This window comes from Sus scrofa, chromosome 1 (assembly GCF_054392235.1).
Source record: "Sus scrofa isolate SSC_HxYL_T2T_F1_AM1 chromosome 1, Sscrofa_HxYL_maternal_Yorkshire_Landrace_v2.0, whole genome shotgun sequence".
NCBI classification, from domain to species: Eukaryota; Metazoa; Chordata; class Mammalia; order Artiodactyla; family Suidae; genus Sus; species Sus scrofa.
In genome coordinates this window covers 43,635,954-43,662,731 of record NC_139383.1, presented here as the reverse complement: position 1 = coordinate 43,662,731, position 26,778 = coordinate 43,635,954, and the positions used below count along the sequence as shown (strand labels likewise).

Sequence of the window (26,778 nt, the reverse complement as noted above, 5' to 3'; positions counted from 1 at the left end):
CCTTTTTGGGCTTGTGTGTTAAATGAAAACTTTACTAGCTATTACTAAAACCTCTTGGGTGACTTCTAAGATGCCTCTATTGTATCAAATTTCATTCTGTCTATATTTTGAACAACTTTAGAGTGAATACTGTATGAATTAAGTGGAAATGCAATAGATGTAAAGTCTGCATTGTCACCTAAAGCTGTGTCCCAGGAAAACACTTTGTAGTGGATTTATCATTCAACTTAACAGTTCCATGCCCCCAAAAGACTAATTCAGGTATTATTTTTTACACTGGCAAAGGCATTAGCTTTACAAAAATGGCTATAAAAATCCTTATCATAATGATCAAGTCAGAATATAGGAGCCAAAATCAGAAATTGAGAGAAATTCAGATCCTTCTCACTGAACACCCTGTGTCAGATTCTTTCCTGTCCCCTCATTATTTCAGCTGCCGAATCCCGTCCACCTCTGCCTGTCCACTAGTCAGCAGCCTACAGCCTTCTGCATGTTCCTCCCAATCCATGGTCTTATCAGTCTTCTCTGACTGATCACAGGTTTGAAGACGACTTTGGGAGTCAATGATTAAGGATCAATATTATGACTTCCCTATCAAGGAGTCTTTGTTTAGCATGTCATGTTTAAGCAATGACAATGGATTGAGTTGAAAATTAAAACACTTGATGTACGCTATTGGTACAGGCTGATTTTTTAACTGTTTCTTTTTTTTTTTTCTTTTTCTCTTTCTTTTTACAGCCTCACCCACGGCATGTGGACGCTCCTGGGCAAGGGGTTGAATTGGAGCTGCAGCTGAGGCCTACACCAGCCAGGCAAGGCCAGATTTGAGCTGCCTTTGTGGCCTATGCCACAGCTCATGGCGATGCTGTATCCTTAACCCACTGAGCGAGGCCAGGATTGACCCCACATCCTCACAGAGACAATGTTAGGCTCTTAACCCACTGAGCCACAATGGGAACTCTTATTGTTTCTTTCTTTAGTATGGAACTTTAATTAAATTCAGTAACTCATTTGAAATGTAAACAAAGAGCAAATAACACTTAGTAGATGCCTGCACTATGCCAGGCTCCACACTTGACTCTGGGCAAGAAAGACACAGTCATGTAGTTAAGGGACCATGGGAGAAAGGCAATGTAATCAATAATTCTAAGGGAGTATTGTAACACTCATATATGTAGTCATTGATGATAAGAAAGTACTATAATGATAACAATGGAGCCAATGTAGACTGAATCCCCACTACAAGATAGGCACCAGGATAAGCGTTTACATGGTTTGTCTAGTTGCATCTTCATAACTGCTCTATATAGTAGCTACAATTCTTATTTTCACTGTACTGATAAGGAAACTTGGACCTGGAAAGAAACTTGTCCAGAATGACAGCCAGAAAGGAGTGGAGCTAGGACTTGGATCCAGTTTGTCGTGAGCATGAAGTTCTATCTCAGTGCCCTATTCCATCTGCTGCCGCAGAAGCAGACCCCCACCTAAGACCTATAAGTTTCTCACATGAAACTGGAGATGCCTCGGTAGATTTTTGAAAATGAAAGTCATTAACAAAATTTTGAAACAAAAGTTTGAAATGTTCGCATGAGGAACAAACCCACTTCATTTGTCAAAGTCTCAGGTAAAATATGAAGTTCTTGAATGCAGGAAGCAAGTTTGGGGATAAATAGGTTTTCTGAGATCCTATACAACAGCTCTGAGTTAGTGGTCTTCTTTTGCTACCATCTTATTTTACAAACAAATAAGAATAAAGCACATTTATTTTCATTGGGGAAAACGGACTTAATTCTTTCAGGTTAATCAAGTGAAGCCGTTACAAGCTGCGTCTAGTATATAAATCCATCTGAGGAAGTATTACCTTATGGTTTGAATGTGAAGGGTAAAGGAATTAAAGGGTAGGGTGAGGAGTGCTCTAGAAAGAAAATCAGAAGATGATCTTTAGTCTTAACTGCCTTGCTTCTGTTGAGAAAGAGAAAAAGGGGGCAGGGGATAAAACTTCACAGAAGGGACTTTTAGTCACAGGAGTATTTTTTCTATGTGCCATTTTCAAAACTGCCTTTCCTCTTATTGAACATTATAGACATCTTTTAACTCTTTATTATTATAGCCCTGCAACTTATTTTATCTCTAGATCCTTTTCCTGTTTTCCTTTCTTTCAGCTTCCAATTAATTGTTGTCTTTTTTTTTCCGACCAATTTTTAGTACTTTTAGAGTATGAGCATTAAAAACAAATAAAATAGGAAAATCAAATCAATCTTTTTTTCCCCAGTATCTCATTTCAGGATGTGTCAAGTCTGGGATAATAGCTATCAGCTATAACAAGAATTGGCAGGCCATAATGCATTGTATTGTTTTTATCTATCTGTACTTCTGTGGCTCCAACTAGGACTATTAAGTCCTTGATAGTAAGGGCCTATATTTTCATTTTCTTTCCCTAGTACATAGTTCAGTGTCTAATACAGAGAAGCATTCTCTGTTGAATGAAAGCATGAATGAATGAATGAATGAAGCAACAGCAGCACTCATGCTGTTACCTCACTCTTCCCCAGTAACTATTTAAGTAACTACATCCAGATTAACTACCAAACAAACATGTGGTTTTTTTCAAAAACATAAAATGTAAATTCTCAGGCAGTTGTATAACCCAATATTTTTTCTTTTTTCCCCACAAAACTCTGTAAGTTGGCAAGGAGTAGTTTAGGAAGCAGAACACTGTATATCCATTCCTGTTTGGTGCTGGTTTTAAATTAGTGGTGCAGGAACAGAATGTTATATTCTTTCTTTCCATCCAAGGATAACCTAATCTTGCAAAGATAGTTACCCAAGTCAATAACAATTCCTACTGGGAAGACAAATGGTGTCCGAATTGGATTAAGGTGAAAGGAATGTGCCTGCTGCAGCTGTATCAGTGAGGGGCCCGGTGTTTATGGCTTCATTACAGCCTTAAGTGGAATATCTGTATTTCTTCCTCATTTAATGAAGCCATAAACAACCAACTCTTGTTGAGTGATATTGGAGAGTTCTTTGCTTTTAAGGTGATGTATTTTAATTCGTGCTTAACCACATCACGTACTCAGACTGGTGCTTTAGGGACAATTAGATAAGTGTGCCTCTGTGTTAGCCTCGGAGTCAAGAAGAAACATAAGGAGACTCAATAAGACCAGGTCAGTGTGGGAAGAGAACGTCCACTTTCCATCAAGATCGTGGGCCAACTCATCAAGCTGCCTGCAGCGGGAGGAAGGACTCGGCTCTCGTCACTGACTCATTCCTGTGTAAGTGGTTCTGCTTCGGCTGCTAAGTGACTTGGCTGTTGCATGTTTTAGTTTTCAGGACTGTATCTCCTGTCTTTCTTCACCATCCTCATCGGGCTGGTGCTCTACTCCTCCACCTCCACATACATAGCCCAGGACCCCCGCGTGTACAAGCAGTTCCGCAATCCTTCGGGACCCGCTGTGGACTTGCCAGCCGCTGCGCAGGTGGAGCCTTCGGTCACCTACACCAGCCTGGGCCAGGAGACCGAAGACGAGCCCCACGTTCGTGTGGCCTAGGGCGAGGCCCTCCCTGCCCACCGAGGAAACCTCCGCGGCCGTGTGTTCGCTCGTCATCTCTGTTTTGTACATAGAGAAAGGTATTTATTAGGTGCGGTTTACACAGGTGGACTGCAAGGTAGCAAACCCGAAAGCCTGTAAAAGGCGCACACTCAACATCCCTGGAGATGCAGGCTCTGACCCACCTGACTCGGAGAGATGCTAGCTAGTGTGTGTATCCCGGTCACAGCCCCCTGCATTAATTACTGTGAACATTTTTGAATCAAAAGCAAGTCTTATGATTTGTATTATTATTGTTACTGTTAGTTCACCGACTTTCAGGAGGTGGTTTTGTCCTCCTGATAGAAACTCTCACCAGGCCCACACGCAGTTAACATCAGTCCCACTTTTCTATGGCAAGTCACTTTTTAAGACTCACACTCTATTTTTTTTGCACAGTCTCTGAGTGCTGCATGCCACAGGAGACACCCTGCGAAGCTTCCTTATCCTAGGGACCTGGGGGCGACTGGTTTCCTCTGTTCCCTGTTGGATCGCCTGCTCAATACGTATTTTGTGCTGTGACCCTTGTGGGGAGTGGCAACTGACCATACAATTCTCTATTCTAGGAATAGATATAAAACAAACACTTTAGCCTTTTTATATTTCAACCTGTGATGACTCCAGGCTATGGCCTTTCTGTTGCACCACACAATTCTGCTAATTAAGTCCCTGTAATAACAGGATAAGGAATGTTCCATTTCTGTGGCTTATGAGAAACCCTAGAAATAATATCATTTGTGTTTAGGGTAATACTTTTTTTTTTTTTTTATCTTTCTGCTCCTCCCTGTGTTCTCGCTTCAGAAAAACATATTTGTTTTCCTTTTTTACCCCTGGATTTCTTTAGTGATAATATGGAAATCAGTCAAGGCATTGGAAAAAGCCATGGTCCTCTGCCCTCTTAATTGTGTGCTACCCTTTTTGAAATACACCAGCTTGGAAATCACCTTAATTGTGAGTACCATTGATTATTTGGCCTCCCAACAAAGTCAGGGTGCTGGCGTGGAACCATCTCTGACAATATAGCTCATGGATCTGGCCATTTTGTAGTGGTAAACATCGCCAATGAAAAAGTCTGGCACTTTGGTCATATTTGGCATCCATTCAATAACAGACTGTATCAACACAACATTCGTATGGATACTGAGGCTATTATAGGGCCCTCATAAGGCTTCGAGGGGTATGTCACTAGTCTAATTTAGTTACCCTTAAAATAGCCTTTTTTTTTTTCAAACACACGAAACAGAAAGACAAGAAAGACCACCGAATTCTATGATTTACAATAGATTCTACATGTCAGTATACGCAGTGCAATAGTCTTTATATTTGGCCATTCTAAATACCATTCAAAAAGATCTTCATAGAGTTGCAGGATTTGTAAAAGAGAAATAAATGCCTATGAAACTTGGGGTAATTCAGATCAGTGCATCGTAAACACGTAAAGCAAAATACCACGGGGGTCAATGTAAGGTAGAGAATAGGTTGCGGCTGAGTCAGAATTTCCATAATATCCTGGACAAGCAGGCAAAAGCACCCCAGGCTGTCAGTCAGCACCCGTGCAGCCCTGCCCTGCCCTGCTTGTCTTTGGAGGTGGAGCGGACAAGTTAGCTTCTCTGATAGGCAGATTTTTATGGTCATCTTTGCTCAGCCCCCCTTAGAAACATGTTTTATTCTCTGTGGGGAAAAAACCCCCCCACCAATATTAAAGCAATATCAAGTTAAAGGAATTTTGCCAGTGTTAGCTGTTTGCTACCTTTTAAACCAATTAAATACCTTTCTCTGACTATTTTGTCCATTCAGATCTGAAGACCTTTAAAGACTGTGGTTTGATTTTTGTGTTTACATTCCTTTGGTTTGCATAATTTGCTTGATTTATTGCATTTTTAGTATTTATTTTAAGCCAAATGTTTTACTCTTTTTTATTCCTTTTTGTGACACTGAATTTGCAGACGCTTAGTAAAGTCTTAGGAGAAATAAGTGGATGAAAGGATTTCAGTCGATGTAGTGGACTGGGAATTTTTTTTAAATTTAAATTTCAAAAAGGTTTGCAATCAATGAACATGGATGGCCAAACGTTGCCATCTGAATTATTTTCTAGGCTATTTTAATTGACGCCATTGTACGGGAACCAAGTGTGAATGTTAAGGTGAGTTCACTGTGTACCCTTGATCATCCAGTGTCCACACAAGACTTCCATGTCACTGGGGCACCTCTCGGTGTTGGTTCTTCTCCATTTAGAAAGGCTGATAACATACTGACTTGTCCGAGATCAGGAGTTCCAGATGGACCCTTTGGGGTGGGGGGAGAAAATAGCAAGAAACAAACTCTTTTTCTGTGTAAAAACATCAGTCCTTTGGGAGTGGGGTGGGAAATGGGGGTAGGACATCATTAACTCTAGCTATTTTAGTTTCTGAAATTTCATAACCTCAGTAGACACCAGCACAAATTTCAGCTTTTCAGTCTACCACCACTCCCTCCTTCACTGATGAGACGTTAGCAGCTTGTATAGATTTTGGTCAGGTGAGCAAATCTGAGCTCTCCTAAACCTCGCTAGAGATAGCTGGTGGTTCTCACTTACTCAATGACACCTTGCACTGGGAATAATGCGAGCCTTGGTCACATCTTCCCACAGCTCCAAACTTTGAATTACACAACCAGGTAGACCAAGCCATGGAAAAATTTGCACCACTGTGTCCCATGAAAATGTTTCAATGTTTAGTTTAGGTATTGCTAACTTGTGCTATTAACCTTTTGACAAGCGTGTAGTATTGTTTGTTTTTGGGTTTGTTTTTGATTTATAACCATTTAGTAGTCCCCAGCTAGCTACCAGTACAGATTTTTACCCCATGGGTAGGATTCTACTATCAAGCCACATAACAAAGCACACTAATCCAGACACTGAAAATGGAAAATATGAACCAAAAAGGAAATTTACACCGATAAGTTGAACAAACTCTCCATTTTTGATATTTGCATGCACCCCTATGGACTGGCTGTGGCAATGTAATGCCTGTATAATGTTTTCAAATAAAAAATAAATGCTTTATGAAAGCACTGAGTTCTTGGTTTCCTTGAGTGTTTGTCTGCACTATGACAACCATGGAAGCAGCTCCCGTGGGATGCTAGAAATAGCAGCAAAAGTAGATAGCAGGGTACATGTCAAAATAAAAACCAGAAAGAAAATATTTCCAAATTAGGAAGAGCACAGTTGCTCTTTTCAGAGCTGAGGCTTCGAAAAGCCAAATTAAACACGTTTGTAATTTGCAAAATTAATTATTTATCTGAGTACTCAAGAAGGCTCTGGGGCTACAACCTCCAAGCCCACATGTAAAATACATGTAGGACAATTAAAAATTTACCCCCAAGACACAGTTTCTCATAAAGAAGAAAGTTCTGTGTATGTTGCCCTCGGCACGATGCCAGACGTCAAGAATGAGCCGTCTTTCAGAGTGCACCCTTGACAAAGCAGGGCTGTGTGTCTCTGCTCCGAACTTGCACGGTATCCTGTCTTAGGGACTAACTGCAGTCATCCAGCAACTTCTTAAGTACTAGAGATGACTGTATATCCATGTACATGTTCCTATCTTTGGGATTACAATCAGATTTCAAAAATTAAAAGAGCTGAAAAGACAGTGTGTCTGAGTTTTATATTTAAAATATTTTCAGGAGTCCTATTGTGGTGCAGCAGAAACGAATCCGACTGGTAGCCATGAGGTTGTGGGTTCAATCTCTGGCCTTGCTTAGTGTGTTAAGACTCCATTGTTGCCCTAAGCTGTGGTGTAGGCCAGTGGCTACAGCTCTGATTTGATCCCTAGTGTGGGAACCTCCATGTGCCATGGGTGCAGCCCTAAAAAGCAAAAATAAAATAAAATATTTTTTAAAATTCATTTTTTCAGGAAAAACAAAAGGAGCAGCATCACACTGAGCATTTGTAAAGGGCTCTAAAGTGAAGCTCCATTGTGATCTGCTTTTATAAATAAAACAGTACAGTACTTATAAATAATTTGCTTAAACAATGCAACTCAGCTTTTTAAAAGTTTTTTCCTTGAGAAATGTAACTCTTGGGAGTTCCCGTCGTGGCTCAGTGGTTAACAAATCCGACTAGGAACCATGAGGACGCAGGTTCGGTCCCTGGCCTTGCTCAGTGGGTTGGGGATCCAGCGTTGCTGTGAGCTGTGGTGTTAGGTCGCAGACGCGGCTCGGATCCCACGTTGCTGTGGCTCTGGCATAGGCCGGCGGCTACAGTTTCGATTCGACCCCTAACCTGGGACCCTCCATATGCCGCGGGAGCGGCCCAAGAAATAGCAAAGAGAGAAAAAAAAAAAAAAAGAAATGTAACTCTTCCTCTAACACATTGCTTATTTTTATTTAGTAAAGTCTTTGATCAAAGATGAAGTGACCATCCCCCCAGCATGTGTCCAAGTGTCCTGCAATTCTAAATTATTGGGGTCCAAATAGTATACAAAATAATCATGTATGTCATGTTTAAGTCCTTTTCCCTCAGTGAATTATAATTTTCTTAAGAGAAAGATCTGGATTCCCCAAATGCTTGGAAGTACTTGCAAAAGGAAGATTAAGACAGCGCTTAAGCGGTTTTTGTGAACAATTAGCATGAAGAAAAAGGGAAATAAGTAAAATTCAGCAAATGAGCTGTAATGTATTGTATTGCCTTGGTGTTCCATAGGAAAACAAATCGTGACATCTGCACCAACAGGGACCGAAATCAGATCCAGCTGATCTGTTTTCCACCTCGAATAGGGAAGGGTCTCAATTTTTTTTTTTTAATGGAATCTAACTTCTAAGTCAGAAATACAAAGTACAAGGGTAAGATATTCTATGTTCCCTTTTTCCTTCTAATACTATTTAGTACTTTTTTCTGTAAAATTCTCATTCTTGGAAGGGAAGAAATCACAAGGTCCACTTAAACCGCCCTTGAATTTTTTATTTTACAAACCCTTAAAATGTTAGGCTGTTCCTTCAGGTTGACCCTGGGATAAAAAAACAACAAAGTGAAGCTTTTCTTTCACAAGTAAGTAGTCTTTTTGAATTTATAACATTGCTGCTTAATTATGTACATGGATCTTTCTTTTTTTTTTTTTTCTTCTCTCTGCAAACATAAACAGAAGGCTCACTATGGGCCACCTACTCAGTCTCGGCCCTTTATTCTCTACATGGTCAAAAATGTTTAATTCAAAAAAAAATTATAATACAGCTGGAAAGCCCCACACCTACCAGATGGCCTTTCATTAGTGCTTGAAAGGACAAGCCATTATGTGTCACTCTTTAGACAGCCAGACAAGTCGCCTCCAAACACTACAGCAGCCTGATTAACAAGGAAAACTAATGATCGGAGGTTGGAGTTCCCTGGGAATAGACTAAAATTAGGGGCTTCCATCTGGGTAGACAAAGGCCTGGTGTAGATAAGACTGAATCTAGAAAAACAAAAATGAGGGTGTTCACCAGGCCTCAGTGTTACAGCTGGGAACCATCCCATAATGCTTGAAGGACAATTTCAGCATGGATAAAGATAAATATTACTTTACACAATGGGAAGTAATCTTCCTAAACTCATTACCCCGAAGTGATGGCACCAGCTAAAACTTGCGTCCTCTTAGGGAATAGAGAGAGCTCCAACAGGGCACTAAGTAGGCGGTGTCATTCATTATCCAACTCGTTAAGCAGCACTCTTAATGGTTATGCCCAGACAATAGGTACAGAGAGCCAGTCTGTCACAGGCGAACCTGGCTGTGTGGTCACACGGGCTTTGAAAGATATCCCCCAGTGCCTCTCACTCCAGGGGCTTGGCCACACTGCGGACAGCCAAGTCTTCCCGCCACTAGATGTCGCTATCAGAAGTGAAACATCCGCCCGTCGTGGTGCAGTGGTTAACGAATCCGACTAGGAACCATGAGGTTGCGGGTTCGGTCCCTGCCCTTGCTCAGTGGGTTAACGATCCGGCGTTGCTGTGAGCTGTGGTGTAGGTCGAAGACGCGGCTCGGATCCCGCGTTACTGTGGCTCTGGCGTAGGCCGGCGGCTACGGCTCCAATTCGACCCCTAGCCTGGGAACCTCCATATGCCGCGGGAGCGGCCCAAGAAATAGCAAAAAGACAAAAAAGAAAAAAAAAGAAAAAAGAAAAAAAGAAAAGAAAAGAAGTGAAACATCCGGGTGACCACGGTGGTGGGGCTGCGGTTAGATTCTTATGTCCTGAGGGCAGCCCCTGCCTAGACTCGCATCCTACTGTGCAGGCTTCCTCCTAGGACACAGCTGTGGCCAGGGGCGGTAAAGCGAGGGGAGTTCCTGTGGTAACATCGTCAACATCGTCACCCCTGTCATTGCTAAAGGGGTAAAAAAGTAAAGGTGCAAGAGAGAATCAGGTAAGAGGCTAAAGGAGGCCGTACTGCTGGAATTATTCAGAAGTCAATTACGGAGTTACTGTCGTGGCTCAGCGGTTAATGAACCCGACTAGCATCCATGAGGATGCTGGTTAGATCCCTGGCCTTGCTCAGTGGGTCAAGGATCTGGTGTTGAAGTGAGCTGCGGTGTAGGTCGCAGATGCAGCTCGAATCCTGCATTGCTAAGGCTGTGGCTGTGGCCCTGGCTGGCAGCTGTAACTCGAATTCCACCCCTAGCCTGGGAACTTACATATGCCTGGGTGCGGCCCTAAAAAGGCGAAACAAAACAAAAGAAGTAAATTACATTCGAAACAACACACGCATCCATTTCAAGAAATGTGAATGACAAGTATGTGCCTGCATGACTGAATGCCTCCTCCGTGGGAGGAAGAAGTTGATTCTGAGATGCTGAAGAGCAGGGGGTCTGAGCATCCTGAGTTCTGCACCCACGTTTTCCCCAACAGTGTCCACAGAGGCCATTTCTGGGGTTGGGGGCTAAAAGGTTGAAACATGGCGTGATACCTCTTTTTGTGCAATATTAGCTCTTAGTCCTGCTTTTCTTGGCTTTGTGGTCCAGGAGAATTACTTCCATAGTATCTGAAGAGGTTTGATAAATTTTAAGTAATAGTAATAATTGCGGTTTCACAGATGGTTGGCCACTTGCCAGTTTCACAGTAAACTAGAAAAGCAATAAAGAAAATCTACTTGTTCTTAAAATGACTACTTTTCTAAATGAAATTACCAAAGAGGGAGGAAATGGGCTAATCACTGGAATAATCAAAACAGTCTCATTATGGGACTCCCTGTGAGCTTTTGTTTGAATTCTCTAATGTAGTTTTTGGCATTAAATAGGATTTTAAAAGCTAAATAGGTCACACATGCATATAAATGGTTGAGTGAATCACATAACTGCTTTATGGGCCCCATGATTCTGCCTATCAAGCTGCATTTTAATTAAAAAGAAAATCATCTGGGGTAGAGGACAACTTAATGTGAAGAGTTTGGTGTCATAGTTGAGACTGAGACTTCACTTGGTGTTCAGTTTTCAATTCATAATTACGACCTCCAAACAGAGTGAAGTTCATTTTTATTTTAGTCACAAGTTTAGACGCAGAATTGGAGAGCTAGCAGGAGTGCCGGAGATCATTTCATTCAAAATCTAAAATCATTTTATGCCATTTAAGGGTGGAGATGGTTTAGGTGAAGAAAAGCTGTGTAACCTGGAGAAGCTAATAGCTTTGCTCACCACTGGCAGAATTCTGTAGACGACAACACAGTGTGTGGTACTTCCATTAAAGAGGCTGCTCTGTGATCACCAGAAACCAGGGGCAGAGAGCTAATGCGGGTCCTTCCCCTGCAAGGGCCGGGCAGCTCATTAGGCAGCTGAGCTCAGAGGTCCTTCGGAGGATCCCTATTTCTAACCAGCTTCGGAAGTGGAATCCCAGAGAGAAAAGAAAGGAAAAGCAGCCAGGACATGGCCAAGGTAGACTGCCTTTGACCTTCTGGACTGCATCCATGCAGGCAAATATGCAAATGGGAAATTCTCCCTCTGCCACTCCTATTCAACACGCAAGTGTAAGAGGGGTCCATGGGACTGGCTTTGCCCCTGAGACTCCACAAACCAGACAAACTACTAGGCCCTGAAATGGTCCCCCTCTAACTGTGGTGCCAGAGTTGATAACCCACCGCTTCCCTGGGGAGATTTCCGACTTGCAGAGAGCCACTAGCTATATTCTCCAATGAATTGCAGCAGGTCAATGTCACTAGTGAGGGCACCACCCTTGGGAAGCAAGCCACCTGCCATTGAATGAAGGCTGGACTTGACTCAAAGGTGAAGGAGCTTCTGTTTTCCTCCTTGTTAGCACAACATAAACCACTCAGTCCAGTGGCCCCTGGGATGCAAGGATGTGGGAAAATAAGTCATCAAACAAAAGATCATGATGACTGCTTTACATTTTTTAAAGCAAAAATTTCCCCTGCCTGCTCTGAGACACCAGAGTCTGTTTAGAGCCCTCTGGGCTCTGTGGGGCCACCACCCTCTACTTCTGAGTTAACCTGGGATGAAAGTGACCTTCTATTTCTCCTTTGGTTGGCTGGATGGATTGCTTCTGTTTGTAATGCAGTCTCCTTGCTTTGATTCTTGACATTGTCAAGAAATAGACTTATGGGGAGTTCCCTGTTGTGATTCAGCAGAAATGAAACTGACAGTATCCATGAGGACACAGGTTCGATCCCTGCCCTCACTCAGTGGGTTAAGGATCTGGTATTGCCACGCGCTATAGTGTAGGTGGCAGATGTGGCTTGGATCCCACATTGCTGTGACTGTGGTGTAGGCCAGCGGCTGCAGCTCTGATTCAACCACTAGCCTGGGAACTTCCATGTGCTGCAGGTGTGGCCCTAGAAAGAAAAAAAGAAATTAAAAAAACAGAATAGAATTAGATTTTGTATCATTAAATTAAAATAGTCTAAGTCCTAAACAATGATTTTAAAACCAAATCACAATTTTTTAAATTAAAAACTTATTATTTTTTCTAATGTCCTTACCTGTCAACACCAGATTTCAAGATTCTCACATTAGCAAAGCACTGTGAATTGTTTTACCGCTCGTGGAGTTGGTTCATGCCATATATCCTGCAGAATGAATGTTATTTTCTTCATTTAGGATTGTCAGCTACTTTAATTTCTCCTTCTCTTGCATTTTCACTTCCAACATTTCAAAAAAATTTGTTTACACTATTCTTTTATTCATGCAAGGAAACATTCTTGAGAGGAACTTGTGACCAAGCTGATAATCTTGAGATAATAATATATCAAATAACTGGTGGCTATCCTGATTACAAGGAACTAAAAGCTTTTCCTTTTTCCCTATATACTTTATCCTTAGAAAATCAGAATAACAAAGTAGTAATTTCAGAGAAGAAAATCTAAAAAAATAAGATAATAAAGTTAGGCCCCCAAATCAAACTAAATGAAAGTTCCCATCAGATGTTTTGCTCCAACCCAGGATTTGCCCTTGGCTGGCCCACATGCAGCAGATGGACAGACTATAGATATGATTCCGGACAGACCTAGCTCAGCTCACATGTTCAGCCAATGTGGTAAAAAACAGGTACCAGCAAAACTTTGTGCCTATGAGGAGGCTGAGTCAAGATATGGTGAGGGAATCCAAGCTAATTGTTGTGAGCCACTCGGGAAGTCGGAATCCAAGCTAATTGAAATGATCTGGGTCATCCTCTATTAGTCCCTAGTTGCTCAGGTAGTGCTCCTATTTGCACTCACTGGAGGGGATTCCAAAATCTATCTCTGCGTGGGAACCTGAGACCACCTTTCAGCCACTTGCTTGCAGATCATGTCCTATCTGAGTTATATGCATGAGAGAGGATTTTCTCCAGGAAAGGAAATTCGAAAATCCTTCCTCCTCTGCCCCTTTGCTACTTGATCTAGTAGCTATGTCTACTTTGACCTTAAAGGGATGTGTTCTTCATGTTCCTCACTTGAACATCTCATTCCAGCTGTCAGTCTTCAACAAAGCTGTGAACTCAGGGCTCCAAGATTTCTCTGGGAGGACCAAGGGCAGCTAATAAGAACAAAGAGGTTCTTTGTTCCCGTCGTGGCATAGCGGAGACAAATCTGACTAGGAACCATGAGGTTGTGGATTCGATCCCTGGCCTCGCTTAGTGGGTTAAGGATCTGGTGTTGCCTTGAGCTTCGGTGTAGGTTTGAGATAAGGCTTGCATCTGGTGTTGCTGTGGCAGTGGTGTAGGTCGGCAGCTGTAGCTCTGATTAGACCCCTATTGGGAACCCCCGTATGCCACAGGTATGGCCCTAAAAAGAAAAAAAAATAATAATAAGATAAAAGATTTTGCCCAGCATCCCACGGCCCCGTGGCTTTTGTGGTTCAGAATGAGATAATGACTGAGAACAAAGCACTTAGGCTACGCTCTTCCTTCTTGAATGCACCTAGAGCTGTGCTTAGGATACAGTTTCACTGAATGCCCTTTTAAGTTAGACAGATGAAAGCTCCCAAATATGCCAAACCCAGCTTTTCCATTTGGATCTATGGTGGAAACCCAGTTGCTCCCTTCTTAAAATCAGGCCTGGTCCTCTGATATTGACACTGGGTAGAAACTCTCCCATTACTTGAGAGCTATTGTGGAGCCTCCGTAATAGGTGCAAGATCTTCAAACGGAAGATGAAACTCAGTGATAAGTGTCAGATGTCAAGGTCTCTACCTTTAACTAGACCTTTACCCTAGTTAAGGTCTGCCAATCTTGGAGCACCCTGGTTCAAAATTTTAGGGGAGCCATTGCATTTTTCTTTTAACCTCTTTTAGATTGCTGTGTAGCTGAAGGTACAACTGATACAATTTATTCTTCTGTATGCTAGACACTGGACCTTGTAGCCGTGGTCTAATTTGATCCTTATAACCACTCCATGGGATGGGTTGGAAAGTGTATTGTAGAGGTTTTTTGTTTTTTTGGGTTTTTTGATGAATTAATGGAGGCAGAGATGGGTTATATAAAATCTCCAGGTTTACACAACTAGCAAGTGATGAGGCCACAAACCCAGGTGTGCCTGACTCCAAGACAGAAGATAACGCTATTGTACAAGATGTCTCACGATATCTCAGAAAAGGGTTCAAGGTCACCAAACCTTTGAGGAGCTTCCCACAATAATCTAGTGAAAAGAAGCACGTGGGAAAAGAATGACGTGACCCTGTGTCTAAGTAAAGAATGGTTTAATTGTAAAGTTTAAATCAGTTAGCATAAGAAACCGGCCAGTCACATGCAAGAGTTGGTCTGAAGAAAAGAAAAAACAAAAACAGAAGAAATAGTTACCTTGCTCTGGAGGTAGAAAGACATAGTCAGGTGCATTTTCCTCGATTTTTCCAAAGGCTCCATTCCCACCTTCCTGGTCCGTAGGAAGGCCTCCTGGCTGTATCCAGGAAAGGAAATTCAAAAATCCTCCTCTGCCCCTTTGCCACAGAGACAGCCAGTCTGCACCACATTCTCCAGCAGCGCGTGGTACCACCCACCACCCCCTTCTTCTTGAAACACTTCTTTCCCTTGGAGTTTGCAAATCAACCCCACGTGGTCCCTGCACCTCTCGGGCCACTTTTTCTTGATGTCCCTTACTGGATCCTCTGTCTCGTCCACAACACTGAATGCTGGAGCTGCCCAAGGCTCTGCCTTTAGTTTGCTTCTCTTTTTTTTTTTTTTTTTTTTTTTTTTTTGGTCATTTTACCTTTTCTTGAGCCGCTCCCTCGGCATATGGAGGTTCCCAGGCTAGGGGTCTAATCGGAGCTATAGCTACCGGCCTACGCCAGAGCCACAGCAACGCAGGATCCAAGCCGCGTCTGTGACCTACACCACAGCTCACGGCAACACCCGATCCTTAACCCACTGAGCAAGGCCAGGGATCGAACCCGCAACCTCATGGTTCCTAGTCAGATTCGTTAACCACTGTGCCACGACGGGAACTCCAGTTTGCTTCTCCTTTTTAAATGCACTTGTGCTCACTGCTTTGCACACAAGCTTCATGCTGAGGACTCACTTTTGCCTGCTCAGCCCAGACAGCTCACTGCCCACTCCACATCTCTGTTAGTTCTCTTGTGGACCACAACAAATAAAATGGAGTCTCTTATGTCAAAGAATCTAAAATGAAGCCAGGAGGCCACAGGGAATGAAACCTCTGTCCACACTGGATGCAATGATAAACTTCTAACCCGGCCATCCCAGACCACCTGGAACTTGTTTTCTTTACTCTTTAGAAACCGCAGCTTAGCAACCAATCTGCTGCAGACAAGTGACTGAAAATCTGCTCCAGTCGTAGTTCTGTAAAAATAACTTATGTTATGTCTCTGGAATGTCTTTGTCTGTTGTCTCTATAAACCCCACCATTTTCTGTTTTCTTCAGAGCACATTCAGGTGGCTACTCTAATCGGTGCCTGCTGAATTGCAAGTCTTAAGATGGCAAGCAAATCTTTTCTTATTTGCAGCCTCTGCATTTCTTGGTCGACACTCTCCAACTTAACGTGTCCAAACCAGAACTTGTGATTTCCCCCCAGATCTGTCCCCATCTCACTTAATAGCACCATCTACCTCCTCCCTCCAGCCATACACCCCAGTATCATTCTTTTCATCAGCATCCGCATCCAGTCTGCCAGCACATCTCGTCAAACCCTATGGCTTGTGCCCTGAATCTGACCACCCACCACAACTGCCCCTTGCCTGAGTCTGAGCCACCTTCCTCTCAATCTTGAGCTGTGGAAACTGCCACCTGAATGGGAAACTCTCTCCACTTCCACCTCCCTACAAGCCAAGCTCTACACAGGGAGGTCTTTTTATTTTATTTTTTTTTTAGGGCTGCAGGTCTAAGATCCATGCAAGACTTTTGATTTCTATTCTAAGAGCTATTGGGAGAATATGGAAGTTCCCAGGCTAGGGGTCAAATTGGAACTGCAGCTGCTGGCCTACACCACAGCCACAGCAACGCTGCATCCCTGGCCCACTGATCAAGGCCACAGATCTAACCTGAGTCCTCATGGATACAGGTCAAGTTTGTTATCGCTGAGCCAGAAGGGAGCCCCTCAGGGAGGTCTTTTTAAAATGTAAATTACAGAGTTCTGGTTTTGGAGCAGTGAAAACAAACCCCACTAGTATCCTTGAGGATGAGAGTTCCATCCCTGCCCTTGCTTAGTGGGTTAAGGATCGGCACTGCATTGTGTTGCCATGAGGCTAGTGGCAGACACAGCTCAGATCTGGCATGGGTGTGGTGTAGGCCAGCGGCTACAGCTCTGATTTGACCCATAGCCTGGGAACTTCCATATGCCTGCAGGTGCAGCCCTGAAACAAATAAATTTAAAAAAAGTAAATTACATCCTGTTAGTTCCCTGTATAAACCCCTCTAGTCTCTCCCAATAGCTTAGAATAGAAATTAAATGCCTTTCGTGGTTCTTAAGAGCCAAGACCAGAATCCTGCCTAGCTTTACAAGTACATTTTTTTCTACTCTCCCCTCCCTCACTCACCACAGACCCTCCCTTTCGGTGGCAGACCGGGTGACCTTCCTCTGAGATGCCCTGATGTCCTTCTGCCTAGGTCGTGACCGCCACCCTGCCGCATCTCATTAAAGTTGCAGCTCCAGTGCTGCCTCCTCAAAGGGCCCTTCTTGTTCTCTCTCACCCCAGTCTCAGCCTCGTCCATTACCCTGCTTTATCGGTGTCTTCATGATACCTCTTGCTATTTAAAAGAACACTTATTGTATTTGCTTCATTACCATATTCTATGGAGTCTAAACTCTGTAAGGCTAGAGAGAATGTGAGGTGGTTGGGTTTTTTTTTTTTGAAGCGACGGGAACTGATTCTGATCCCATTAAGGAGGAAGAAATTCACTGGGAAGGGTGGAACAGTCTGAGGTAGAGTTAACAGCATGTGTGCTCCTGGTACCCTCTTAGACATCTTTGATCAGCAAAACCTGGCTTACAATTACTAGGAAGCATTTAAAAAAAAATAAACAGAAATACCACTTTTCAAAAAATATTCAACGCCTTCACAAATACATAGGGGAATGAATGCATGACTTTGGACTCTAGCTCCATGGCTGTTTATGCAAGTCTGGGCAAAAAAAAAGAACAATCTTGAGGGAAGTGATAAAAATTCCTGGGTGAAAATATGAAGTTAGACAGCACTGATGATGAATTCTGTCTCTTAAATAAATTATTCAGCTAGAACATTAGACTCAAAAAAAAAAAAAAAAAAAGAAAAGAAAAGAAAAGAAAAAAGAAAGAAGGAAAATCACCTATCTTGGGCCTGCTGGCAATGCACTTGAACATTTGTTTCATAAAACATGAACCAACCTTTGATGTTGTAAGGGAAGAAAAGTTTTCTTTGACTTTCTTAGGGGCCCTGGATGGGTCTGAGAATTAAACTGACAAAGACATAGTAACTGGAGAAAAGAATACAGATTTATTCAACTTAGGTTTTACATGACATGGAAGCCTTCCTAAAGAAATGAAGAGTTGAAGAAATGGTTAACCCTGAGTGTTTCCATGCTAGGCTAGACGTAGAGTGGACAGTTGTGGAGAAATATGATGGGACCAAGAAGGTAGGCACTAAATGGACTAAACGGGAAAATTTAGCAAGCCCCCCGTTTATTTGAACTCCTCTCCCTCCGTCTTAGAGAAAAGCACGTGCCTTTCCCTGTGGTGTAAGGAGGCTCTTCTCATACAAGGGAGAAGCGCAGGAAAATGTCACGGAGACCTTCCTGCTTCTTGACATTTTCTCAAACTCCTTCAGCTTAAAGTATGCAGTATATTAAGATGCCATGTTTGGGGGTAGCATGTGCTAAACCCTGTCAATAGCAAACTTGCAACTTATTTTTGAAGAAAAGAAATGCAAAAATTAACTGAAATAATTAGGGATCTTCCTGAACATAATATAAAAAATCCTTACTGAATAGCTCTTTCCAGATTCTCTTGATACTCAGCCCAGTGTACCTTCTGGAAATAATAATGTCTGAAGCACGCATGTCCTTTCACGCTAAAGACCAATTACTATAGCCCTGCCATAGGCAGTTTGAGATCCAACAGGCTGGGATTGAATTTTTTCCCTGAGTGACAAAGTCTAGGGGGAAAAAAAGCTCAAAGAAACAAGATTTTCTAGTTATATGAACTGAATTTGATTACCTTTTAGCAGTATTGAGGAAAAGAGGTTGAGGGTTGTCAGCTTGACTGTCATTATGAAATAAATGCACCCTCGTATTGAAAAACAAGACTCTGGAAAAATTTAATAAAAATTCCAAAATGCAAATTTTCGAAAGCATTTTCATTACTTTTGTGATTTCTCGATGTTAACCCCCAGAGGCTCTGACATCCTGCCAGGAGAGAATCATCTTTCAGAATGAAAAGAAAAGTAACAAACCTCAGACGAACCAGGAAGTCATGGCAATAAATAACAGGCAAACATTTCGTAGTTTTTAATGTCCTTCATAACGTCGTCATGTGCTGACTGCCGAGCCTTTCAGCAGTTTTCAAAATGAGAATATCAAAATGCTGCCTAACTTGCTGTCATCTGAGATGTGGCATCCGACTGGTTCAGAACAGGTGAAATTCACAGATCACACTAAACACTTCATGTTGACAGATAACTCCAAGCTTTTCCTCCCCAAATATTTCTCCGGAGAGCCTCACAGGTGGAAGAGTTGGCTGATGTGAGTTTTGAGTTCCTCTCCCTTCTTCAGCCTACCCCTGACAGTTTCTAGAGAACAGGGAGAGGCAGGCGGTCTGCGAGTCAAGAGCTGACTGCAATTTCCACATCCTCTTCTGCCTCTTGAGAAAATAATTCAAGGAACACTTGATATTGCATATTAAGACGTCAGATATTGCAGTTTCCTCTGAAAAAAAAAAAAGAATGTGGGTGCACATACAGCCAATCTTACTCTTCAGGAGGTAGTTCCAAGATAGAGAAAAAAGATATGACCTGGGAATGGAGGGGCATAGGAGCCGAGAATCATCACTGGTCTAAAAATCAAAAAGAGGTTGGGTTTATAAACAATGTCAAATGAAAAAAGTCGTGGCAGGTTGGAATTAAATTCTAAACCTCCAGAGATACCAAATGAATTTCTTCTCATGCATTAATATGGAGAACCTCTAAAATAAACAACTGTAGAAATAGAGCTAATGAAAAATTTATTTTTTAGGCTGTAAATGAAAGCAGGGATGAGGAGTTCGGGTTGTGGCTCAGTGATAATGGACCTGACTAGTATGTATGCATGAGGATGCAGGTTTGATCCCTGGCCCTACTCAGTGGGTTAAGGATCCAGTGTTGCAGCAAGCTCTAGTGCGGGTCGAAGACACAGCTCAGATCCCCTGTTTCTGTGGTTGTGGTGTAGGCCGGCAGCTGCAGCTCTGATTCGACCCCTAGCCTGGGAACTTCCATATGCCACGGGTGGGGTCCTAAAAAAAAAAAAAAGCAAAAAATAAAAGCAGGGATGGCAAAATAGAGACATAAAGATCTTTCTATTTTGTAAAACAGGGCATTGAACATGAAAAACCTCTGTTGATGAGTTCCCGTTGGGGCTCAGTGGTTAACAAATCCGAGTAGGAACCATGAGGTTGCAGGTTCGATCCCTGGCCTTGCTCAGTGGGTTAAGGATCCGGCGTTGCTGTGAGCTGTGGTGTAGGTCACAGACATGGCTCAGATCTGGCATTGCTGTGGGTGTGGTGTAGGCTGGTGGCTACAGCTCCGATTCAACCCCTAGCCTGGGAATCTCCATATGCCGTGGATGCAGCCCTAGAGAAAAAAGGACAAAAAAGACAAAGCAAAAAACAAACCCTCTGTTGAGAAATGAAGACAGCATGAGCTCTGCTGTTCCCAGTGCTTTGCCTCACTGGTCCTTCCAGGCAGTGGGGACTCTGGAAAGAGGCAGAAGAGCAGCCTCCAGGAACTACCCGTGAACCCAAGCAGCTAACACCAGCCCCAGTCAGCTCGGAGGTCAGCATAGACACCAAGAGACAACACCTGGTGCTTCTGTGGGAGCTGGGTCTGGGGGACTGAATGGTACTGTAGTGGGTTAACTGGTGATCCCTCCAAAAGAGATATCCACCCAGAGCCTGTGAATGTGACCTGATCTGGGGAAAGGGTCTTTGCAGAGGTAATTAAATTAAATATCTTGAGATGAAATCATCTTGGATTACCTAGGTAGGCCCTTAATCCAGTGACAAATGACTTTATAAGAGACAGAAGAGAAGAGAGAGATGCACAAAGGAAAAGACCATGGGAGGAAGAGAGTGGAGTTAAGCGGCCACAGCCATATTTGTACGTCTGTTGGGAAAGTTTCTGGGAGTTCAAATCTGAGTTCCTATTTGGGAGGATTGCTCTTTCAGCTTCACACATTAAAGCCATTATCTGGATGGTATAATTTGTAGAGGAGGAAAAATACCTTTTTTCTCTACACTTCTAAGTTCTCCGTTAGAAAAGAAAAATGAATGAGAGAAAAACACACAGATTCATTTAATATAAGTTTTACATGACCCAAGAGCCTTTGTTAAGGAAATGAAGACCTCCCCCGAAAACTGCTTCATCCTGAATGTTATTATGCTGGGTTTGATGAGGAGTGGAGAGTACCTCCCACATGAGGGTTTTATGAGCTTCAGGAGAAGATCAGAAAGTCCTTTTAGCACACATCATTTCTCAAATTCCTCCAGCTTGAAATAATCACCACACCAACGTGTGGTACTTTGGGGGTAGCCTGTCCTGAACCTCATCAGATTCTTAGGACGCTTGTTCTAAGCGCTCTCCCCTTGATTCGTAAACTCAGGCTGACTTTAGTTCTTTTAGAGGATGTTTTTGCCCCTGAAGGTGTTCAAGGAGCACTGTCAATGTGAACTCTGATTTTGATTATTTGTTTTGCCTCTTTCAACTCTATAGATGTGGGTCTCTGCAGTTAAATTCAGAGTAGAAGCTATCTAATTTTTAAAAGTGCATAAATTAAAAATCGATCGACAGAGTTCCCTTCATGGTGCAGTGGTTAACGAATCTGACTAGGAACCATGAAGTTGCGGGTTCGATCCCTGGCCTTGCTCAGTGGGTTAAGGATCTGGTGTTGCTGTGAGCTGTGGTGTAGGTCGCAGACATGGCTCAGATCTTGCGTTGCTATGGCTCTGGCATAGGCCAACGGCTACAGCTCTGATTGGACTCCTAGCCTGGGAACTTCCATGTGCCTCGGGTGGGGCCCTAGAAAAGACCAAAAAAAAAAAAAAAAATCAATTGACTAACAAAATGTTCTATGTCAAATATTTCTTGCCTTATTGCAAGGTTAGGTGTTTCTGGCCTATGGTCTTGGGCAGGCATTGCAATCATGGGTTTTTTGGTACCAACTGCTGGATCATGGCTGACTTCTGTATCACTTTCTGGAGAAACTGGTCCAGACTAATATAACCTTTTTCTTACCTATTTGTTCCATGAAGAGGAATAACTTGTCCTGCTGTGGCTCAGCGGGTTAAGAACATGACTAGTATTCATGAGCACACGGATTTGATCCCTGGCCTCGCTCAGTGGGTTAAGGATCTAGCATTGCCATGCGCTGTGGTGTAGGTTACAGACATGACCCAGATCTGGCGTTGCTAAGGCTGTGGCATAGCCCCGCAGCGACAGCACCTATTGAACCACTAGCCTAGGAAATGCCAAACGCCGAGAGTGCAGCCCTAAAACAAACAAGCAAAAAGAATCTATTACAATCTGACTACTGAAAGCAATAGAGGAATTATTGGAAAAAATGTTGGGTAACTCAGAAGCCCAAGAAGAAAGCTGGAAAATTAGGCTCACAAAACAGGCAAACCCAAAGTGAAGACTTCGCCAGATAGGAGCCACTGCTGCCACTGCAGAATACTTCTCTGGCCCCTCAACTCAAACACAGTGCTGCTCAACCACCATGATCTCTGAGAAATAAATATCACAGTCCCTTCATCTGTGAACCTCTTATTTAAGGTTTAAAGTTTGAATGTACCCTCCTCAGCCAAGTCATTCATGTGCAAGAAAAAAACAGAGCTCCCTCATCTCAGGGCTTCTCTAGTGGTTCCTGTCACCATCAAGACTCTTACAATGATGGTTTTCCCCAGTAGAAATACTCAACAGCCGCAATTCATGAGACAGATGGGTTCTATAGAGACCTGGGGCATTTTGTCTAACTAGAACGTAAACCATGATAGCACTTGTACTGAGACTCAAGAAAAATAGATTGGATTAAGGCTTCCATTGAGCTAAAAAGCCATGGGATCTGGTTCTTCTCCTTTTAGCTTACGTTAATACCATGTTGGAAATAGCAAACCACATCACTAGACCTTCCCACCTACGTATTCTGAACTCAGCAGTCTCTTAGATGGAGGCGATGGGGCTTGCTCATCACAAACCAGAGTAATCCTAAATAGTACTTCCCTACTTTTCTCATGTTGTAGGTACATAGACAATGACAGCATTTGTTAGGCACACTGAGGCCAATAGAAGTGGTTGTTGGAGCACAGGCGTTCAACCTGGGGATGTGCCCAGGCACCCAGCTGTCTGAGGCTACCTTCCAAACTGGGCATATCAACATCTTAGTCCCCTGTAGACCCTCTAAAATTTATCCCTGTTAGGCCAGGTCGGTAGAGACCTGAGCCCTGGAACCACACTATTTTTTAATTGAACTGACTGGGCAGTGCCATTAGCCTGCATTTGAAAGTTGTCCGAAAGAGACCGTCCATAATGATTCATGGCTGTGTAGACTCTACAGATGGATGTTGTTCGTTTTACCACACACATCCTCTCCATTACACCCCCCTGGGAGAACTTTCCTCTGATCTCAGTGTCAAGAAGAGCCATGTGCTCTGGAGCACCTGTTTTTGTTTTACGTCCCTGACAGGATACTGTGAATCTTGTAATGGATCAAATTTCTCTATTAAACTGGCTCTGGGAGGGTTAAAATACACTTTGAAGCCTGTGTCTAACGTGTTTATACGACTCCAAGTCATGCATTTTCCGAACTAACCTTACTCGTGTGGCTCCATCTCACTTTCCCACCCTTAGTTTCCCTGACAGATTTCCATTTATTTCACTCTGTGGTATGGAGTTTCATAATCCACTTTAGACCATTTTAGGAACAGAGTGGGAATGGAAGGAAAAGAGAGGGAGGAAAGAGAGGAAGGAAAGTAGGAAGGCAGGCAGACTGACTTAAAATTCTTGACCAGTTTATTTCTTGTTGCTTTCATATTCAGCTGTCACACCTACAAGGGAAGCGCTCCAAGGTATAAACTAGAACATAGTCATGTAAATATACCGAAATGTATGGCTCTCAATAAATAAATAAGGTATTGTGGATAAAACTATTACCACAATGTGATTGTACTCAATGCTACTGAATCATGCACTTGAAAATGGTTAAAACAATACACCCTGTGGGAGTTCCCGTCGTGGCTCAGGGGTTAATGAATCTGACTAGGAACCATGAGGTTGCAGGTTTGATCCCTGGCCTCGCTCAGTGGGTTACGGATCTGGCGTTGCAATGCTGTGAGCTATGCTGTAGGACGCAGGTGCGGTTTGGATCCGAAGTTGCTGTGGCTCTGGCGTAGGCCAGCAGCTACAGCTCCGATTAGACCCCTAACCTGGGGACCTCCATATGCCATGGGAGTGGCCTTAGAAAAGACAAAAAAAAAAAAAAAATATATATATATATATGTGTGTGTGTGTGTGTGTGTGTGTGTGTATGTGTATATATAATGTATAACTTTCCACAATTAAAAAAAAAAAAAAAAACCTGTAAAGGTTTTCTTCAAGAAAAATGAAATATCTTCTCTGCTTTTTTTTTTTTTTTTCTTTTTAAGTCTGTGCTCAGGATATATGGAAGTTCCAAGGCTAGGGTCAAATTGGAGCTGCAGTGGCCTGGCTACACCACAGCCACAGCAACACTGGATCCAAGCCACATCTGCAACCTGCACCACAGCTCACGGCAACACCAGATCCTTAACCCACTGAGCAAGGCCAGGGATCAAACCTCATTCTCACAGACACAATGCAGGGTTCTTAACTTGCTGAGCCACAGTGGAAACTTCTGCTCTGCTAATTGATAATTCTTAGAAGAAAGAACTGTTTTATTTATCTTTGTGACATACCTTTCACCCCACCAGGGCCTGGAACAATAAAATGCAAATATGTGGTGATTGATATGTGTCTTGAATTGAATTCCTTGAAGATATAAGTAGAGTTTACATGTAGGCATTTGCTTATGTGTGTGACTGGGGACTCCCAGAGGTTCTGGGTGTAAGGACCTCCATCACTTGTGGTCACCGAAATTCCTACCATTCCTTTGAATTAAGCCCATATTAAAAGACAGATATCTTCTGCTAAAAGAGAAATATTTTTTGAATGCATAGTTTTTAAGCTATCTGGCTAAAAGTGTGGCTCCAGGGAAGGGAGCTGCAAAACAGGTGAGTTTGGGTTGAAGCTGAAGAAGAGGAAAGGAGATGCTGTGTCACACAGGGTACATTCCGGAGCCAAGCAAGCCTATGAGGGCTGATAAGAGAGATAACCCACCCATCATACTGGAAAACCATGAGGCTGGTAAGGACAATAACTGTTTGACCCTGGTGGAAAGGGACCCTCCAAAAGATAGGAGAGGAGATGCAGAAATTCTGGAAGTTTTTATTATAAATATAAGGATAGAGCTGTTTTCCGCCCATCGCAGCCTAGAATCACACTTTACACTAGATAGTAGGATTCAGAGCAGGAAGCAATCCAAATATCATTTAATAATTTTTCTCTTACAACTGTAAAAACAGAAAGGCAGTTGGTGTCATAACCAAGGGAAAAATCCAAACCCACACACAAGTGCCGCTTTCACTTCTAACTTGTTCATATTGAGTAGGAGATGTTTATTTCCTGATTCCTGCCTGATTATTTGATTCTAGCAGCTGGGACACCAATGGCTCCTCCGAGTAATGGAGCACATAATGCATCCCAGGTTGTAAAAGCTTCTGATGATGGGAATTGGCATCGCAAAGGACAGCAGGTGAAAATCCTACACTGACTCAGGAATAATGTGCTAATCTTTCCTTGATGGAGGTGGAGGATTTGTTTACATCTTAGAAAATACTTGGCAGCCCTTGCTGCCATTTTGCCAAGAAAAATCTCCTTCCAACACTATTCCCACTTGGGCATTCATCATTCCAACCCCACGGGCTAAAAATATAAAGGCATCGTGAGAGAGAGGAGAAGGGAAAGGAGGCAAGCTTGTGCCTTGCTGTGTACGCGACCATCTCATTAGGGCAACTCTGTCTTGCAGTGTCCAAAAGGGGTTCAATCCATCTTGCCAACAACTTCCTCTCCAGCTATCATGACCATCTTCCCTCTCATTGATCCTCTTCTGCGTTTTCTCCTTTTCTGCCTTCTGAAAACACTCTATGTTTTTTGTAACCATTTGGTTCATTATCACTAATCTGTGTTGCCCTTTCTTTCAGTTTCCATGTTTGAGAAACACCTTAAATGTTTACCAATGAATCCTTACATTCCATATGCTTGATCCACCATCTTTACAGAATCTGAAAACCACATCCAGGGTAATTCAGAAATATTGTCTCACTGGTGAATGTTTCCACCCTAAATTCCTCCAAAGAGCTGAGGTTACAGGTAGATGAAAAACTTGCATGGAAATGGCAATTACCATAAACTCTTTAAGCTATAGGTGTTACCTGGCACTTCCTATATTCCAAGCAGTATCATCAATGTTTTTCAACTATTAACTCATTGAATCCTTATAACAACCCTACATGGTAGAGGGTATTATTATCCCCATTTTTCAGAAGATGACGCCATTCCGTAGAGATGTTAAGTGACTGGCCAATGAACTTGGCTCGTAACTGGCAATGCTAGATATAAACCTATACACTTTGGTCCCAAAATCTGTTCTGTTACCCCCCTACCCTCTGCCATCTCCACAGATACACAGGCCAGGTGGAAACAGTGCCTTATCTTGCCCAACTACACCAGCTCTAACCACAGTTTTAACATTAGACTCTACTGCTTCAAGGAGGGAGGGATTTAGCGATAAAAAGTAAGAGTCTGCAGATGAGCTGTGCTCTGCGCAGGTGGAATGACTGGTTCCAGACCCATCCGAGGTGGGATGTTGGTGTTTTCCTCCTTATTTCCAAGGGCTTGGGGGTCCCTCTCTTTTCCTTTCTCATGGGACTATTTGTGGCCATTGTCAGCACCAGTGCTGTGAGATTCTGAGTTTGAGAAGAGAGCTAATAAAAATAGTTACTGAGTATTAAAT

General features: G+C 42.8%; 1 protein-coding gene across 7 annotated transcripts in view; it reads left to right on the top strand.

Annotated features, from left to right (window-relative positions):
• Positions 1 to 6,641, top strand: part of SLC35F1 (solute carrier family 35 member F1) — a 476,339-nt gene extending 469,698 nt beyond the window's left edge. For all 7 annotated transcript variants that reach the window (XM_084958208.1, XM_084958202.1, XM_084958191.1 and 4 more), the window contains one exon: positions 3,327 to 6,641. In XM_084958208.1, the coding sequence (XP_084814334.1) occupies positions 3,327 to 3,551 (225 nt within the window). In that variant the 3' untranslated portion in view covers positions 3,552 to 6,641. The remainder of the gene's footprint in view (positions 1 to 3,326) is intronic.
• Positions 6,642 to 26,778: the final 20,137 nt, after the last annotated feature.